Source organism: Elephantulus edwardii, unplaced genomic scaffold, assembly GCF_000299155.1.
Source record: "Elephantulus edwardii isolate Elephantulus edwardi_28Jun2011 unplaced genomic scaffold, EleEdw1.0 scaffold00094, whole genome shotgun sequence".
NCBI classification, from domain to species: domain Eukaryota; kingdom Metazoa; phylum Chordata; class Mammalia; order Macroscelidea; family Macroscelididae; genus Elephantulus; species Elephantulus edwardii.
This window is the reverse complement of record NW_006399844.1, coordinates 11,222,261-11,239,932: the sequence shown is the minus strand read 5'-3', so window position 1 is coordinate 11,239,932 and position 17,672 is coordinate 11,222,261. Positions and strand designations below refer to the sequence as shown.

At 54.4% G+C, this 17,672-nt stretch overlaps 1 protein-coding gene across 3 annotated transcripts in view; it reads left to right on the top strand.

The window, feature by feature from the left end:
- Positions 1-2,979: 2,979 nt before the first annotated feature.
- Positions 2,980-17,672, top strand: part of MYO1C (myosin IC) — a 27,725-nt gene continuing 13,032 nt past the window's right edge. The window contains exons 1-14 of one of the 3 annotated variants that reach the window (XM_006891014.1): positions 2,980-3,275; positions 11,597-11,752; positions 11,867-11,982; positions 12,776-12,974; positions 13,052-13,132; positions 14,890-15,069; positions 15,150-15,248; positions 15,434-15,547; positions 15,629-15,700; positions 16,423-16,542; positions 16,665-16,747; positions 16,946-17,051; positions 17,165-17,245; positions 17,515-17,606. In XM_006891014.1, coding sequence (XP_006891076.1) covers positions 3,201-3,275; positions 11,597-11,752; positions 11,867-11,982; positions 12,776-12,974; positions 13,052-13,132; positions 14,890-15,069; positions 15,150-15,248; positions 15,434-15,547; positions 15,629-15,700; positions 16,423-16,542; positions 16,665-16,747; positions 16,946-17,051; positions 17,165-17,245; positions 17,515-17,606 — 1,574 coding nt within the window. In that variant the 5' untranslated portion in view covers positions 2,980-3,200. Of the gene's footprint in view, positions 3,276-4,530; positions 4,605-10,361; positions 10,419-11,596; positions 11,753-11,866; positions 11,983-12,775; positions 12,975-13,051; positions 13,133-14,889; positions 15,070-15,149; positions 15,249-15,433; positions 15,548-15,628; positions 15,701-16,422; positions 16,543-16,664; positions 16,748-16,945; positions 17,052-17,164; positions 17,246-17,514; positions 17,607-17,672 lie in introns of those variants that run through there. The other 2 variants (XM_006891016.1, XM_006891015.1) reach the window with 2 other exon arrangements.

The following is a 17,672-nucleotide window of genomic DNA, read 5'->3' as shown; positions in this document are numbered from 1 at the left end:
ATCTCTGGAATTGACTACTTAAATACAGGTTTTTGTTCCTGAGATGTGAATGAAGCCAGCTGGTTTGTCAACAGAGAAGACTCGACTCGCGGATAGTCCACAGGAGAGGGGAGGGACCCTTCAGCCTGCATCTCATTTCTCAACTTGCCCCACCCCCACTTCCAGTCCCACGCCCAAGCAGGCCTGCCAGGCACATGCCCCATCTGGCACAGACCTGCATTCTTGTCACGCCATCCGGGGCCTGGGGCTGCCTGGGAGGGGGAGATGCTCACATTTGTATGGGCTTCATAGACTAGTTGGCACAAGCTGCATCAGGGTCCAAAAGTGTTGGCAAATCATTGTTTGTCCTGAGGAATGGGTAGAGGTTCTGGGCTCCCTGCTTTCAGCAGGAACAGTATGGCTAAAGGGGGTAAGAGGGAGGGGCCCACGACCCAGCCATAACAGGGGGTGTGGGTAGGTTGCTGAGACTCCTTACATCAGCACAACCTTTCCCCTCACCCCCTACATAGAATCTGACCCCAGAAATTCCAGGTCCTGGTTAGCTCATGCTGGTGAGGTAGGTCCCAGCCTCCAGCCTGCCTTCTTGTGAGGGTGGGCAGGTGGCAGAGGAGCATATGCCCCTCAGCATTGCCAGGAGTCTCTGGGCAGAAACTGACCACCTCTTTGGATCTAGAAGTAGGTGCAGACAGGACTGAGCCAGCATCGGGGACATATTGGAGGAACTAGCCCAGGGGGTCTGTAGGTGCTGCATGGACGTGGTCTGTCCCCACTCCTGCCACTCGCTCTAGTCAATGGTGACTCAGCAGCCCTTCTTCCAGAAGACATCTCAGGAAATCTGCTCTGTGACTGTTAACACCCAATCTGTATCCCAAGACCAAGGATCCCCCCGCTGCTCTCCACCCTGGGAGTCACGTGGATCAAGAACTGTCCCCCTGGCTTCTAGCAGGCAGTGGCTGTCCATTTTGTGTCTGTTGCATTGAGGATAATTAGAAACATGGCTTTTACACTTGTGTGTGTCTCTTTAATGATCATAGTGGGAAGGTATGGGTATGGTGAACTTGGACTCTAGGAGCAGGAGCCCTACAGATCTCAACTAGACAACATCTGAAGCTGGCATATGTGGCGTGAATGGAAAAGGGATGAGGTGGTGGTCCTCTGGGTCCCAGGACCTGTTGAGACATACCACATAGTCTTGGACATTTAGTTTACTTTGCTATTAAGTAAACTGGAATTATTGGAACCGAGAAGACTGAAGGGAAATTTCTAACTGGCTCATCCTTTCTTTATTCTACCCTTCACTTCTCCCTAGTCTTGAGCCTTCTTTCTGAGTTAAACTACTCAAATGTTACCATCATTTCTCTCCTTTCCCCACTTTCTTCTTGTTAGGTTGTTATGTGCCATCGAGTCAGAATTGACTCAGCTGACCCTGCAGCAGGTTTTCAGAGGCAGGAGGAGATTGTTTATCTTTCTTCCTCAGAGCAGCTGGTAGATTTGAACCATCTGCCTCTGGGGTGGCAGCACAACTTACGCACTAGGCCACCAGAGCTCTCTAGATGATTCTCTTCTCTGTCCTCACATGGACAGCCATCATGGGTGCTGTCACGTAGCACCTTCATTTGACAAAGACCCAAGGCTCAGAGAAGTGGTTGTCCCTCCAAAGTTAAACACACAGCTGTAGTGATCATGACAGGAAAAGAAAGGAAATGGATCCTGGACCCAAGTTTGGATTAATAATCATTGTTACCCACTTAAAATAATGTGCCTACTTGAGATTATTGTGAGAAAGAATTAGGGGGGAAAAAATCTACCCACACAGTACCCATTATGAACCTCCCCTTAGCCAACTCTAAAGGAGTTTTGAATACAGCTGTGGGGCTGACCTCCTGTCTTCTTCCTTCCACCTCTCCATTTTTGTCCTTTAACTCCTCACACACCTCTATCCCTTGCCTCCTGCTGCAGGGCCCCTCCGGGTCCTGGGAGGGGCAAGTCCAGTGTGATTGAGAGGCGGGAAGGGAAGGGGGAGCGCTCTCCCTCCTTTTGGCCTCAGTCAGGATATGACCTCTGGGTGGAAACAGGAAATAAGTGAGACTTGGTGTGCACTGGTCTCTGCGCTTGGCTCCATGGCTGATAAGGACCATTGTGTGGCCGCCGGGGATGAGACTGCGCTGGATAGATGTGCGCTTCCCGGAGGAAGGAAGGAAGCTTTGCTGGCCTTTCCTGGGCGGAGGAAGCTGTAGGGAGGGAAGGGTGCCTGCCCCTGGGACTGTTGCCCGCCAGCAAAGGTCTTCTAGCCTTCAGCCCCTCCCATGCTAGCCTCTTCCTTTGGAAATGTCAGTTTCCCCCGTCCACTTCCCCTTTCTTACTTCCTATAAGGAATGACTGGAGACCAGAGGGCTCATTCCCAGGCCAGGAAAGTGTCAGGCTGTGATTTAGCAACAATAAAGATAGAATAACAAGAACATTGAGGGGTGGAGGGCAGCTGGGGTGCTTATTGGAATGTAAAGGCTAAGAGAACAGAACTACAGGGGGCTCACACACCAACATCCAACTACAGGCATTGGAAACACAAGAATTTTGTGCTATTCTCAGTACCCCCTGCATCTCTGCCCAGCCCCTCCACACAGAATGGCTAGCACTTACCCTCAGCAGCACTGGCCCCTAGTGCACAAGGGCCTCAGCTGCTGCTGTGGGAGTCAGGCAAATTGGGATAAGTAGGGGCAGTGCCTGGTAATGGGCTCTCTTGATTTAAGGGAGGATGTGACCCTGTTTTAGGGAGTGGTCACAGTGCTCTCCAACTGACACTAGAGAATGGGCAGCAGGAGAGGCCCCGACCATGGCGTTGCTGGGGAAAACAGTCGCCTACCCTTTGACCTGGAGCCCAGAGTCCCCCATGGGTGACTCCATCAACTACTCTGGTTACCTGGGACAACAGGCATTTCCTCCAACCCTCAGCCCCTCCTCTTCCTGCCCCAACCTTCCGGGCCAAGTGGCCTCCCAATCAGACCTGGGCCACTCCAGCTGTGTCCTGAGAAGCTGGACCAACTACATCCCCTGGGGCTGGAGCTGAAGCTGAACCAAGTGGCCATCCAGGCTCAAGACCATAGATTCCTGGCTCCAGGAGAAGCTAGACCAGCGACCAGGCGGGCGGGCTTGCGTGGAGAGACACTGGTGCTCAGCGCACTGGCTGTCCGCAGGGCACCATGGCGCTGCAAGTGGAGCTGATACCCACCGGGGAGATCATCCGCGTGGTTCACCCCCACAGGCCCTGCAAACTCGTAAGCTGGATGCCCTGGGCTGGGAGGAGAGAAAAGGGACTCATCAGGGACCTGTGGGCCCCCTCATGCAAACCTCTCTGGAAAGAGATGAAGAGTTGGGAGGGATTCTGCTTGGTGGAACTGAAAGAAAGAGGGTTAAGTGGGGGAGGGAAGAGGAATAATTTAAGGACCACAGACACAAAGTTTTGCAAAGCTGAGAATTATGTTTTAATTCTTCTCCTTCAACTCCCTTAACTTCCACAGACTGAGCTATGAAATGCACATCACTTGGTGACAGTGCAGCTTGAGGTGGAAAAGACTAGTGCATAGTACAGACTCAGTTAATGCCTCCCCTCTCCTTTCTGGTGTTCCAGACCTGGGTGCTGGCCGGGTGGGCTGAGAAGTGTGGTGGGCATGGGGGTAATTAGAACTGGCTAACTGCTCCTCCTCCGGGAGGCAGGGTACGGGTCAGGGGGACCCTGAGTTGAAGGGGTCAGGTCACTGCTGGAAGAGGGTGTATGAGTGCCCGGGGAATGTGTGTGTGTGTGTGTGTGTGAAGGGAGTGTGTGTATGTAAGAGAGGTGTGTGTATGTAACTTCGGGGGGGTTTGTAGGGGAGTGTATGTGAGTGAAATAAGGGCGTGTATATGACAGAGAAGGGAGGGGGTGTATGTGAGAGGTGTATGTGATGTGTGTGTATACTAAGAGGGATGTATGAGTGTGAGAGAGGGGTGTTGTGTGACAGAGAAGGGAGTGTGTGTATGTGAGAGGTGTGTATGTGTATACTGATAGGTGTGTGTGTGTCAGAGAGAAGGGTTGTGTGTATAATGTGTGTGTGTGTGACAGAGAAGGGAGTGTGTGTATGTGAGGGCTGTGTATGTAACGTGCGCGTGGAAGTGAAAGAGAAGGGAGTGTGTATGGGTGTGTGTGTGTGTGACAGAGAAGGGAGTGTATGTAATGTGTGTGTAAGTGTGCGTGTGAAAGGGGGAGTACACGTGTGTGCATGTAATATATGTGAGAGGTGTACGTATGCATGTGCACGTGAGAGGGGTATATGTGTATATAATATGTGTGTGCAAGGTGTGCGCTTGAGAGGGGTGTGAGTGACTGTGACGCGCCTGGCCTCGCCTGCCCCTGGTTCTGGGGTGTGCGGACTAGTCTGCGGACCAGGCCGGCCGGGGCGGGGCGGAGGGTGCGCGCGCGCCCAGGCCGGGGCTCTGCTCGGGATGACGACAGGCGGCGGCCCGGCCCCCGGCGGGCCCTGGGCGGGGAGAGCGTGTCGGGGCGGCTGACTCCCGAGCCAGCCACGCCGCCCGCCCAGCCCCTCCCGCGCGCCCGAGGAGCCGAACCGGTGGGTACACGGGGCGCGGGCGCAGGGCGGGCGGCCCGGGGGCCTCTGCCGGCCAGCGGGATGGGAAGAGGGCGAGCTGCGGGGCGCCGAGCCGGTCGGCATGCGGGGTCGTTGGCCCTGGGATCGCTGGGGAGCGAGGGTCGGCGCGGCCCAGCGGCGCCGGGTCCTGGGAGCGCGTGGCACCCGAACGCAGCCTGGCGGGGACTTAGTTTACTTGCCCCTAATGTGAGGGTAAGGGGAGGCAGTCAGGAGCGCGGGACCCTAGCACTCTGCGTGCCCCTTCCAGGCCCCCCCTCTGCCCTGCTCTGCCTTGAGGTTCCGGAGAAGCTGCCCGAGTCCCGCCCCTTCCCGTTCTCTGCCCGGGGCTCAACTGCAGCGCGTGTGACTGTGGAGGGTGGGGGGTCTCACGGATGAATGAGAGAATGAATGGCTGGCCCTCAGCCTTACTAACTCCCGGAGCACTCCAGCCTCCTGTTCACACGCCTGGGCCCTGGGATGGATTCATTCATTCACATCTCAGCGTGCCCTAGGCGTGTGTGCCCAGGCAGGAACTGGGGGTGGTGGGACAGACAAGAAAACCAGCAATTAGCATGTGTTGCGATAAGGAGGGGCTACGTGTGGGAAGCACCAGTAAGGGGTTCCGGAGGAGGTAATACCGGACCTGGTCTCCTAGGATGACTAGGAGTCAGTCAGGTGGGGAGGGGGGAGGAGGCGCTGTGCCAAGTAAGCTGCAGGTGCAAAGGGGGAAGCTCAGAGAGCCACGTGTGCCCGGTGGCAGGGCTCAAGCCGCCCGTCCAGTCTGTGTGTGCTGTGCGGGCGCAGTGTAAGGAGGAAGGGACTGGAGAGGACTAGTGACTTGGTCACAGGGAAAGATAGGGGCCTGACAAGAAGCAGAGCTGAAGCCCTTAGCTGGGTCCTAACAAAAGGAGAATGTCCTATAAACCACCAATCTATTAAGTGTTAATTGTTCTAATTTGCATGTTTAAACATTGTGGGCTGCTGTAGACAAATGGACTGGAGCTAGAGAAAGGCAGGCTGGTGAGAGGGAGGCCTCTGTGGTTCAGGAAAGCAGTAGTGATGGTCCCGCGGTGAGGATGTAGCAGGTGATGGGGGCTAGAAGTCAGAAGCCAGGGAGAGGACAAATAAGATGTAGCTGGAGGTGCCTCCCTCCTTCCTAAACGTTTGACAGAACATCAAGGTGCCCTGTTTAATTTTTTGTGTGTTTTCTTTTTCTAACTTTCCACTGGGGCTGAAATGAAAGTTTGCAGAGCAAATTGGTTTTCTGTTCAACAATTCATGCACATTGTTTTCTAACATTGATTACAAGTTCCACCTCAGAACGCGACGCTTCCCACTGCCTCCTTGTATTTCCCATTTCCATTCATCCTTCTTTCCTCAACCTTTCTGCTATCCTAGCTTTGTCTCTAGGCAAATGCTGCCCTTTTGATCTTATCTGGGTGGTTGGTCCAAGAAGTGCATTTCTCCCTGGCGTTACTGTTCACCTTATGTGACTTTTTGGTGCTGTGAAGTCAGTTAAGATTTAAAGCGACCCTGTGAACAACAGACCTGAACCTTGTCCTATTCTGTGCAATCCACATAATTTCTGACACACTTGAACCCCACTGCTGCCGTCACTGTGTCGATCCACCTCATCGGGGGGCTTCTTTTTTGGTGATCCTCCATCTTTCTAAGCATGATGATGTCCCTCTCCAAGGAATAGCATCTTCTAGCAACATGCCCAAAGTTTCGCCATCTTTGCCTCCAAGGGCCACTCTGGCTGCACTTTTTCCTCTTTGTTATTATTGGTAGTCCGTAGGATCTTCCGTACTCTTCTCCATCACCACAACTGAAAAGCATCCAATTCTTCTGTCATTCATCATCCCGCTCTCAGATGTGTACCGAGTGATTGAGAAGACCATGTCCTGAATCAGGTACCCCCTAATAGGCTTATTTATTGTTTCGCTTTAAGTTGAATCACAGGGTAGTTTTCAGTTCCAGGTTTGAAGGGTGACGAAGGGCCATACTAGCAGGGTTCCACCAATCTCTGTCAGACTAGTAAACCTGGTCTTTTTTATGATTTTGAGTTTTGTTTCACATTTTCTCTCCACTGTATCAAGGACTGTGGCAATCTGTTTTGGGACAGTCAGAACACCACCTGGCATCATCTAGTTCTTCTAGTCAGGGTTATGGAGACTGAAGTTCATGTGGCACATTAGTCCTTTTGATGCTCTGTTATTTTATTTCATTGGACCCTGCTCCCCAGTAAGTCAATAGTGTCCATCAGGCCAAAGGCTCATGGTTCTGGACCTGGAGTTACTGCAGATTGTGCACAATCAAGACAGAACATCTTAAGCTCCCACCCCTTCTTCCATTATTCTTTCACAATAGTCCTTGGTGGGCCAGCCTGAGCCCAGAACTAAAATTTGTTTGGTAAATATAAACTGAGCACCTGCTCTGTGCCTGTCCAGCACTGCTGGTGAGCGAACCATCTGTGGTTGTTCCTGTCCCAAGAGGTTGAGGCTGGCTGAGGCTGAGGGGGAAGCTGGTTATAGCAAAAGACTTAGAATGCCTCCTCCAGATGTGTGTGTGTGTTCCTGTCTAGGGGTCCATTTGAGACAGCCCACTGCCCTCCCCTGTCCCACGCCCCCAGAGGTCAGATTTGGAGCATCTGGCTTGTAGTAAAGGGCTCAGGATGATCTAGGGTTGCTGGGCCCGCCCCAGGGCTGCAGTTTCACCTAACCAGGTGGGAGGAGACCTATTGACAACCTTGGGAAATATGTCCCTAGTCTAGGTCACTCAGAAGCCATGACCTTTGCTAACTCCTGTGCCTTAGGCCCTTTGAGACCTACAAAGGCCATTGCTCATTCCCTAGCTGTTACTTTCAAGACCTGCATGCCTAGAGAACTACACACCACCCGTAGGGGCCTATTCTGACAGTCACCAGTCACCGAGGGAGGTCTGTCTGGTAGGGTAGCCATGTAAATCCGTCCAGAGCAGATGAGATGTTAGGAGGAAGAAAAGGCACTATTCTGGGCCCTCCCCTTCTGGCAGCCCTATGGGATCAGAAAGAGCTTGGATCCCGAGTCTTCTGGTCCCACTCTCCCTTATCATTAACCCAGAGATCTTGACCCAGTCATTTCACCTGTGTAGTCAAGTAATAATACAGACCTTGTGACCTGGCTGGGGACATTGGCGGGAATAACGCAAGGACGGCGGCCCCGCAGCGCTGGCGGAGGTCGTTCACACTCTCCGCTTCCCCACCTCCTGCCGCCCGCGCTTCCGTCAGTGGGGCCAGGCAGGGCACCGGGAGTCACTGGGGACGGGACGGGACGAGCCTGGGCCAGCCCCCAAGCCCGCCCGCCGACGGAGTGACTGCCTTCTTCCACCGCCGGGCGGCGGCTGCGGGGGCGCCCACGGGCATCCCGGGAATGCGGCGGCGCAACTCGGGGTGGCGGGGGTCCGGCTGGACCCCTCCGCGCACGGATTCTCCTCATTCCAGCCGCTTGACGCGGCGGCGGGCGGGGCGGGCACTGCGGCCGCGAAGCCCCGCCTTGCTTCCCAGCCCCATTTTCTCCTGCACCAGCTGCTGGGTCTGCGGTCTTTTAATGCACTCCTCTCGGCCGACAGCACTGGAAGCTGAATGCCCTAGTCACTCTCTTCTGGATTTTAAAGCCGGGAGCGCCGTATAGCGTGCCCCTCCCTTTGTTCACCTCTGTCCGGCTCCCAGCCTCTCTCTTCTTCCCTCGCCGTGTCTCAGCTGCGCGCGCGGGCTCCCAGTCCCCTTGCCCCTTAGGGATGGGGGCTATTTCCCAGCTGGCGTCCTCTGCGGGGTCCCCGGGGCCGTGACTCCGGCCGGGCTGTTGTTCTCAGGGTAATGAGCTTTCCCCTCGAGGCCGCACCTGCAGCAGCTTCACCCCTCCCCAGGGAGCCTGGGTCCGAGGGGGATGGGGTGCGGCAGTTTAGGCGCCCTCCCCTATTTCCCTTCCCGGACAAGTCAATGTCCCGCTAATCTGTGCCAGGTTCCTTATCTGTCAGGTGGAGGCAGGTACCTAGGGTGCTAGAGAGCGCTTTATAACTACCAGCCATGCCTGAGAGGCTTTATCCCTTAGATAAGAGTGACCCAGGCATGTTTGGAATGAAGTCTGGAGGAGAAGAGGAAGGGCAGGGAGGAAAGTGTGGTTTATTAAAGGCCTGGGAGGTCCTTGAAGGGACCTTGGAATGCCATAGTATTTTAAGTGTTGTGGACTGCTATCTGAAGAGTGAGAGGTTCAAATCCGCCAGCCGCTCTACTGGAGAACGATGGCTTCTGTTAAGATTTACAGGCTTGAACCTGGTGCAGGGTCGCTATGATTCATAACCCACTCAAAGGCCTTGGGGTTTAGATTTGAGTGGTTCCTCAGCACTTCTCTCAAACCATTTTAGGAGGATATTTGCCTCATTTTAAGGAGGAAGAAACAAGCTCAGAGAGTTGTGACTTTCTGGCAGGCGTCATACTGTTGTTATGAACTGTAAGGTGGGAACCGACTCATAGGTGACCCACCTGTTGTTATGAACTGTAAGGTGGGAACCGACTCATAGGTGACCTACCCTCCAGGGAGTTTTCAAGAGATTGTAAATCGAAGGGAACAGTGTGCTCTTGGGTTGACAGGGCAACTCCTTACCACTGCACCACTAGAGTTCCCTTGGCGGTCATACTACTAGTAAGAAAATGCCAAACTTTCGTCAAGCTCTAACAAATCACCTCCCCATGCGTTCACGGAGGGTTGGAGGGGGCGGGGGGAGTATGGGCAGTTGTTCACCCCTTGGCCTGAGAGCCTGTCCTTCCTGAGGGAGGGCCCAGCGAGGGGTGTGGCTGATAGGGGCTGCACTGAGGTGAAGGAAGGGGTCCTGGAAGAGGATGTGGGGGGGGTCCAAAGGGACAAGAGAAGGAGTCCCTAGCACCAGCCGCAGAAGAGAGAGGCATGAGGGGCTGTGAAGCACACAAGTCTAATTTGTGTTGTTTAGAATGGGGTGCAGAATAGTTTCAAATAGTGGACGTAGACACAGATTTCCCAGGTAGAAAAATGAACCCCTAACAGTGGCTACGACACGGTGCCCTAGCCAAAGACGTTTGTGACCTTCTCATTTGGAGCGCTTGGCACTGAAGCAGGAACCAAAACAGTTTCCCCAAGCTTGAAGGCTCGGGGCCTGCCACTCAAATGTATTTACGCGGGGCTGGGGGGGGGCGCCGTATCCCACACCGAGGCTCCGCCTGCCCGGGCACGCCGGCCGGCCGTATTTGGACATTTGTTCTATTTTTAACTTTTCTCTGGGACTCGAGGTTGGGGTGAAGGGGGGAAGGGAATCTTTCCTCTGAAACCCATGGTCCCTCGTCCCATGCCTGGTCCAGCTGCACAGTGTAGACATAAACTCAGAAGTCAGTTCCGGGTCCTCATAGACCCAGCAGCTGCCTGGGTTCCGGGCCCCACCCTGGAAGCAACTACGTCCCTCTTGGAAAACCTGACTCAGGCAAAGCCCCCGCCCGGTCGGAGCCCCGCCCCCGCCCCCGCCCCCCAGCTCTGTCCCGGGGTCCCCCTCGGTCCTCTCCCCACCCTGCTATCTGCAGAAGGACGGGGCGTCCCAGCCCGGAGCTACGCGGGGTAGCCGAGGGAGCCCTGCGCCTGGGGGCTGCGCAGGGAGAGGCGCTGGGGGCGGGGGCGGGGGCGGGCCGGCCCCTCCCTTGCTGACGCCGCCGCCGCCGCCGAGCTCAGGCCGGGAGCGCGGGAGCAGAGCTGGGCGCCAGGCCGGCGGGGCAGGATGCGCTACCGGGCGTCGGTGAGCGGGGTGCTGGGCAGGGCGGGGGTCCCGGGCTCTCCTCCCTACCTCTCGGCCTCGCCAGGAAGCGGGCGCGGCCCAGGAATTTCGGGTGGAGAAATGTCCCAAAAAGTTGCAGGGAGGAGGCCCGAGGCGGGGAGCACCATGGGGCTCTGGGACTCAGACTGGGACAGCAGCTCTTGGAGACAGCTGGGAGCCCTGAGACCCCCCCTCACCCAGAGGGCAAGTGGGCGGGGCCTGCTGCCAGATTTGGGGACCGCCTAGGGGCGGGACTGGGAGTGGGAAAGGTGAGGGTCAGGCCTGGAAGCTCAAGATCTTGTTTTCCCCCAGAGATCAGGGCCATATGGGGTTATAGGAGACCCGAGCCTTTTTAGTATGTTCATTGCCCGCCTCCACCTCTCTCTTCCCTGACCTTTGACATTCTGAGGTGTCTCTTTATTGAGGAATCTTGGCTTTAAGGTTGTGGGATAAGGGCCTTACTGAGTCTGTGTTTTCCGCACCCTGCTGGCCTCCGCGGCATCTGGACTTTTCTATGGTGAAACCCCTACTCCCTTGAGGTCTCAGGGGATTCTCAGTGGAGAAGTAAATCTGAGGAGACTAGCAGCTGGAGCCAAGGGAGTGGCCCCTACAGTGCAGAGAGGGCTGCCCCGCTTCTGGGAAGTGTGGAGCACAGCTGGAGTGGGTGGCCTCCGAGGAATCGCTCTCCTGTGGGCTGGAGGGGGGGTCTCGTGCTTCTCCACACCACACAGATTAATGGGCACAGCACTGGGAGAGATACCCCACATCCCACCTGCACAGTTATTTTAAGCCATTTGTCCTCCAAAGCGCGCCTGTGACAGATGGCTCTCACCTGAGGTTACCTGGTCTGACTTCCGCCTTCTCCTTGAGGAGTAGGCCACCCAGGGAGGAAGGATTTTCTCAAGGTCACTGAGCAAAATTGAGAGGCATTTCTTCTGTGTCTCAAAACCAGCAGCTCCCTGGATTCAGTGGCCTAGCTCCCCTGTCTCCTGCATTCTGTGTGTCCAGGTGCCCTGTGCCTGGGTCTCTTGTGCTCCACATGGCCTCTGCCTGGTGTCCTGTAACCCAGCGTATTCCATGTCCTGGGTGTTCTGTGTCTCCCTGCCTTTCCGCCCCTTGGCCACAGTAGAGACCTTTCTGGCATTGACTCTCTCCTGCAGGCCCTGGGCAGTGACGGGGTGCGGGTGACCATGGAGAGCGCACTGACCGCCCGTGACCGGGTGGGGGTGCAGGATTTTGTGCTGCTAGAGAACTTCACCAGCGAAGCAGCCTTCATCGACAACCTGCGACGGCGCTTCCGGGAGAACCTCATTTACGTGAGGCCCAAGTGGGGAGATGGCTGGGGTGTTGGGGGTGCAGAGAAGAGGGAGAAGAAAGAAGGGGGCACCAGGATCATGAGATCATGACCTGCTTTCTTCCACTTACATCAGACCTACATTGGCCCCGTACTGGTCTCTGTCAACCCCTACCGGGACCTACAGATCTACAGCCGGCAACACATGGAGCGTTACCGTGGCGTGAGCTTCTATGAAGTGCCCCCCCACCTGTGAGTGACCCCAGCACCCCTAACAGTGACCACCCCCATCTCCACCCTCAGGTCAGTCCACCTCAGTGGTCATTCGAAAATGATCCACAGCTCCCACTAGTGATGAATCCTGACTCATATCTGAGGAATTCCAAAACTCTGTATTCTAGAATGACCTTCTGCCCCTACCTGAGATCAGCTTTTTAAATTTATGGGAAGAACTTCACCAGCCTCCACCCCTACTCACATCCATGACTTCTCCTCACACTACCTCATATGCCCCCCTCACCTTAGTGGCCCTCTGACTACCACCTATGAGACATCCCAGTCCTCCTTGTAAATGGTCCCAACTTCCACTTGAGTGACTCCCAATAGCTTCCCCCATTGAGAAGTTGTTGTTATGTGCCATCAAGTCTCCTGCAACCCTATGTACATTAGCTCTGAACCCTGCCCTATCCTGAGCCAATCTCATCATCTCCAACAGACCTAATCCCATTTCTCCAGTCACTGAGTCAATCCATCTCATACTTTGGGCATGTGGCCAGGAGGATCCAGTCCTTATAAAGGGACATCATGCTTGGAAGTGTGGAGGGACAGTGTAGGAGAGGAAGACCCAGGATGAGATTGGTTGACTCACCCATAAACAATTCCCTTAATTTTCCCTCTGAAAGTAATCCTTCATCTTCAACTAAAGAATGACCTTTACACAAGGGACTCTCCTAGACTCCATCCTTAAGAGTCTACCCTGATTCCCAGTCACAAGTGTTCCCCTGCCACAAGTTGACCCACCATGATCTGAACTCCCTGCCCCCAGGTTCGCAGTGGCCGACACCGTGTACCGGGCATTGCGCACAGAGCGCAGGGACCAGGCAGTGATGATCTCTGGGGAGAGCGGGGCAGGTAAGACAGAGGCCACCAAGAGGCTGCTGCAGTTCTATGCAGAGACGTGCCCAGCCCCTGAGCGAGGGGGTGCAGTGCGGGACCGGCTGCTGCAGAGCAATCCTGTGCTGGAGGTGAGAGGACAGCAATGTCTGGGGGGCAAGGGTGGGGACATGTCAGGTGTCTCTCATACTACCCTGCCCCCTTCCAGGCCTTTGGGAATGCCAAGACCCTTCGGAATGATAACTCCAGCCGGTTTGGAAAGTACATGGATGTGCAGTTTGACTTCAAGGTACCTGTGGGTGTATCCAGGAAGGAGACAAGGGGGGTCCCTAGTCAACAGGTGATCACAGACCAGGTCTTTGGCATCAGCAAATATTTATTAAATGCCTACATCAGAAAGCTGGACAATGAGTAGGGATGATAGAAAGAGAATTGATGCCTTTGTATTGAATATACCATGGACTGCTAGGAGAACAAACAGGTTTATCCTAGAGAGGGTGAAACTAGGCTACTCCTTGGAGGCAAAGATTCTGAAGCTTCATCTGACATACTTTGGACATGTTGCAAGGAGCGACCAGTCATTGGAGAGGGATGTCATGCTTGGGAGGGTGGAGGGACAGTGCAGGAGAGGAAGACCCTCGATGGGGTAGATTAATTCAGTGGCTGGAGTAATGGGGGGTATATGTGTTGGAGACAAGGATTGGCATGGGATAGAGCAGGGTTTAGGGCTGTTGTACATAGAGTCACTATGAGTTGCAGGTGACTCGACAGCACATAACAACAACTGTGGCCTAATGGTATATGGTTTGAATTCACCAGCTGTTCCACATGAATGAGATAGGCACCCTCCTACCATGCAACTTACTGCCTCTGAAAACTCAACTGGAGGATCAGCCAGGGGTCAGCTCTGACTCAATAGTACACAACAACACTGTGATAAGCACTGTTGTAGATGCAGGAGATGCAGTAATGAAACACAACAGAGAAATTACTGCTCCTGGGAGAGAGACACTAAATAGAAGCATAACAAATTAGGCAGCCAGGGTCACAGCAGAAAAAGAAGGACTAGAGGGACCACTGAGGGGTGGGACAGTTGCTGTTTTAAGTAAGACAGCTAGGATAAGGGAACAAAAGATCAGATACCTGGGAGAGAATTTCCAGGCAGACGAATCAGCCCGTGCAGAGGTCCTGAGGTGGGAGCATGTTTGGAGATCAAGGGACAAGCAGGAGCCTAGAGTGGCTAGAGGAGAGATAAGAAGGGCAAGAGGCTGCAGGCTCTCATAGGTCTTTCTAAAAACCTTGATTTGACATGCACGTGACATAATGTTTGTGAATAATAGTAAGAAAAACCTTGATTTTTATTCTAGATGGAAGGGGAGAGGGACTTGACTTTTTTAAAAGGGTCACACTGGCTCCTGTGTTGAGACTAGACCATGTTAAGCATAGACTATATGAAGGCCAGGACAGAAGCAGGGAAACCGGTTAGCATACGGATGTGATAATCCTGGTGACGGATGACAGTGGCTCAGCCTCATGTGGCAGTGGAGGTGGTGAGCGATGATTGGTTCTGGATATGTTTGGAGGTTAAACCAGCAGGATTTGCTGTCTGATTGGACAAAGCAGCTTCTTGAATGAACTGCACGCTTGTTGGTGAACTGAACTACTTGATGGAAGGAGTCGCTGTTGCCCTAGAAGGGAAGCTGTGGGAGGAGCGAATCAGCTGTGGGAAGCTGATTTGAGGAGGGGAGATGAGGTGTTCATTTGTGGACTTCTTGAGTTTGAGATACCTGTCGGGCATCCAAGTAGAGCTGCCAGGTAGGCTGTATCTCTTTTACAGCCCCTTAAAGTGGGGTTAGGTCTCCCCATTTCGTAGATGAAGAACTGAGACCCAAAAGGGTGATTTGCTTGAACCCACTGAGCTAATAGCAGGGGTGGAATTAGTAGCCATGGCTGGCTGATTTCAAAGCCTAGGAGTGTCTGGAAGAGAGAAGTTGGGCCCTGTTCCCCAGTGTTCTTATCCAGTGCCTGTGCTGTCCCTGTCCACAGGGTGCCCCTGTGGGAGGCCACATCCTTAGTTACCTCCTGGAGAAGTCCCGAGTGGTGCACCAGAACCACGGAGAGAGGAACTTCCACGTCTTCTACCAGCTGCTGGAAGGGGGCGAGGAGGAGACGCTCCGCAGGCTGGGCTTAGAGCGGAATGCCCAGAGCTACCTGTACTTGGTGAAGGTGAGTGGCGGGCAGGCAGGGAAGGTGCTACCCAGAGGACACAGTGCCAGAGCCGTGACCCAGCTGTGCCCTTCCTCCAGGGCCAGTGTGCCAAAGTCTCCTCCATCAATGACAAGAGTGACTGGAAGGTGGTCAGGAAGGCTCTGACAGTCATCGATTTCAGCGAGGATGAAGTGGAGGTGAGACCCCTGCCGGTGACTCCCTGTGTCCTTCTGTCCCACCCTGAAAGTCACCTTCTGCCTTTAGAACCACTGTCCCTTCATAGCCCTCATCTCTCCAGCGCGGCTTCCTGCATCTGTCCACACATCACTCTCTGCCCCTCCCAGAATCTCCACCTTCCCGCCTGCCCTCTCCTCTCCCTCAGGACCTGCTGAGCATTGTAGCGAGTGTCCTGCATTTGGGCAACATCCACTTTGCTGCCGATGAAGATAGCAACGCCCAGGTGACCACTGAAAACCAGCTCAAGTATCTGACCAGGGTGAGTGGAGTGGGCAGAGAGCAAGGTGAGGGGTGGGGCAGCGGGACACCCTCACTGTGCCCATCCTCCCATTCTTCTCAGCTCCTCGGTGTGGAAGGTTCGACGTTGAGGGAAGCCCTGACACACAGGAAGATCATCGCCAAGGGAGAAGAGGTGAGTCCAGTCTTTGCCTGGGGAAGTGTGTCTGAGGGAGAGGTACAGGTGTTCCAGGCAGCCCGCAGCCCCACCATTCCCCTCTGCCTGGTCTGCTCATCTCATCCTCTTTGCTAACGGTTCAAGGGCAGTGGTAGCTCAGTGGTATAATTCTTACCTTCCATAGAGGAGACCCAAGTTCTATTCCAGACAAGTGGACCTCAGTTGCAGCTACTATTCATCTGTGAGTGGACAGTTGTGCATTGCAATGGTGCGGAACAAGTTTCAGGGAACTAGGAAGAAAAGCCTGGTGATCTATTCCCAAAGATCAGCCAGTAAAACCCGTAATGGATCACAGCGGTCCCATTTGAAACTATTCATGGAGATACTACTGGGCTGGACAATAGTTTATTCCCAGTGTGCACAGAGTTACTGTGTATCAGGGGTTGCCTGCATGGCAACTCAAGCAATCTCTTAGCTCAGAGAGGCTCAGTGAGCTGGCCAAGATCACACAGGAAGAGGGTGGCAGATTGCAAGCAAGACTTCCACCTTCAGGAATGGGTCTCTTGACCCTCTGCTACCTTATGGTGTGACCACTGTGTCCTCTGATACCTGCTCAAATCCCAGGGTCACTGGGAGTGAGGAGGGCCGCTAGTCATGTTTTCTGATCTTCTGCTTGATCCTAACGAGGAAGTGAAATGGAGAGGGCATCTGGTTGTTCACCTCCCTGACTCACCCTCTAGCTCCTGAGTCCGCTGAACCTGGAGCAGGCAGCATATGCCCGGGATGCTCTGGCCAAAGCCGTGTACAGCCGCACTTTCACCTGGCTGGTCGGGAAAATCAACAGATCACTGGCCTCCAAGGTGAGGGCTCCACCCAGACTGCTTCCAAGGCAGCAGGGAGAGCAGACCAGGAAGAATGGGGCCTGGGAGATGGGAGTTTGCTGACACTTGACCCATGCTCTTGGTTAAATGACTGGCCCTAGGATGCTGAGAGTCCCAGCTGGCGGAGCACCACAGTCCTTGGGCTCCTGGACATCTATGGCTTTGAGGTGTTTCAGCACAACAGGTCAGCACCACTGTCTCCCTCTCCCTGCCTCTCCTCCTACCCTCTGTATCCTGGTCCCTCTGCTCTAGCCCAGGCACCCTAGCCCATCCCATGCTGTGATTCTTACCTTACGTGCTCAGGGGCCTGCACTACATTTCCCTTCCTTCTTGTCCCGTGGTACCCTTGATCTACTGTGGGTCTTCTCTTTTTCCCTTCCAGCTTTGAGCAATTCTGCATCAATTATTGCAATGAAAAACTGCAGCAGCTCTTCATTGAGCTCACTCTCAAATCCGAACAGGAGGAGTACGAGGCCGAGGGCATTGCGGTATGTGAACCCCCAAAAGCCCCTATGAGCCACAGGAAGCCCAGTCACCAGGGACTATCAGAGAGGAGCTGCTAGGACCCCATTGTAATGTCTCCCTGTTCTTGACCTGTCAGTGGGAGCCAGTCCAGTATTTCAACAACAAGATCATCTGTGACCTGGTGGAGGAGAAGTTCAAGGGCATCATCTCCATTTTGGTGAGTCCTCTGCCCCTCCAAGACCTCATGTAGGGGAGGATGCCATCTCTTCCCTTTTCTCTCCTGATCTGTCCACAGGACCAAAGCTTGCAGCTGGGCAGGGACAGGGCAGGGCTGTGTATTGAAGACGAGGTCTAGATGCATCCTGAGGAAGGCTCTTTATGAGCTGCCCCTTCCCCTGGTCTCTCTGTTCCCCACACTGTGCTCCACATCTCCTGTGCTCAGCAGCCCTGCCCCAGCACAACCCTTACCCTGTCCCACATCCCCAGGATGAAGAGTGTTTGCGTCCTGGGGAGGCCACAGATCTGACCTTCTTGGAGAAATCGGAGGACACGATTAAGCATCATCCACACTTTCTGACGTGAGTAAGGGAGTCAGAGACAAAGGCTCCAGTAGGAAGAGGCTGGGAAAACTGGATCCCCCCAGG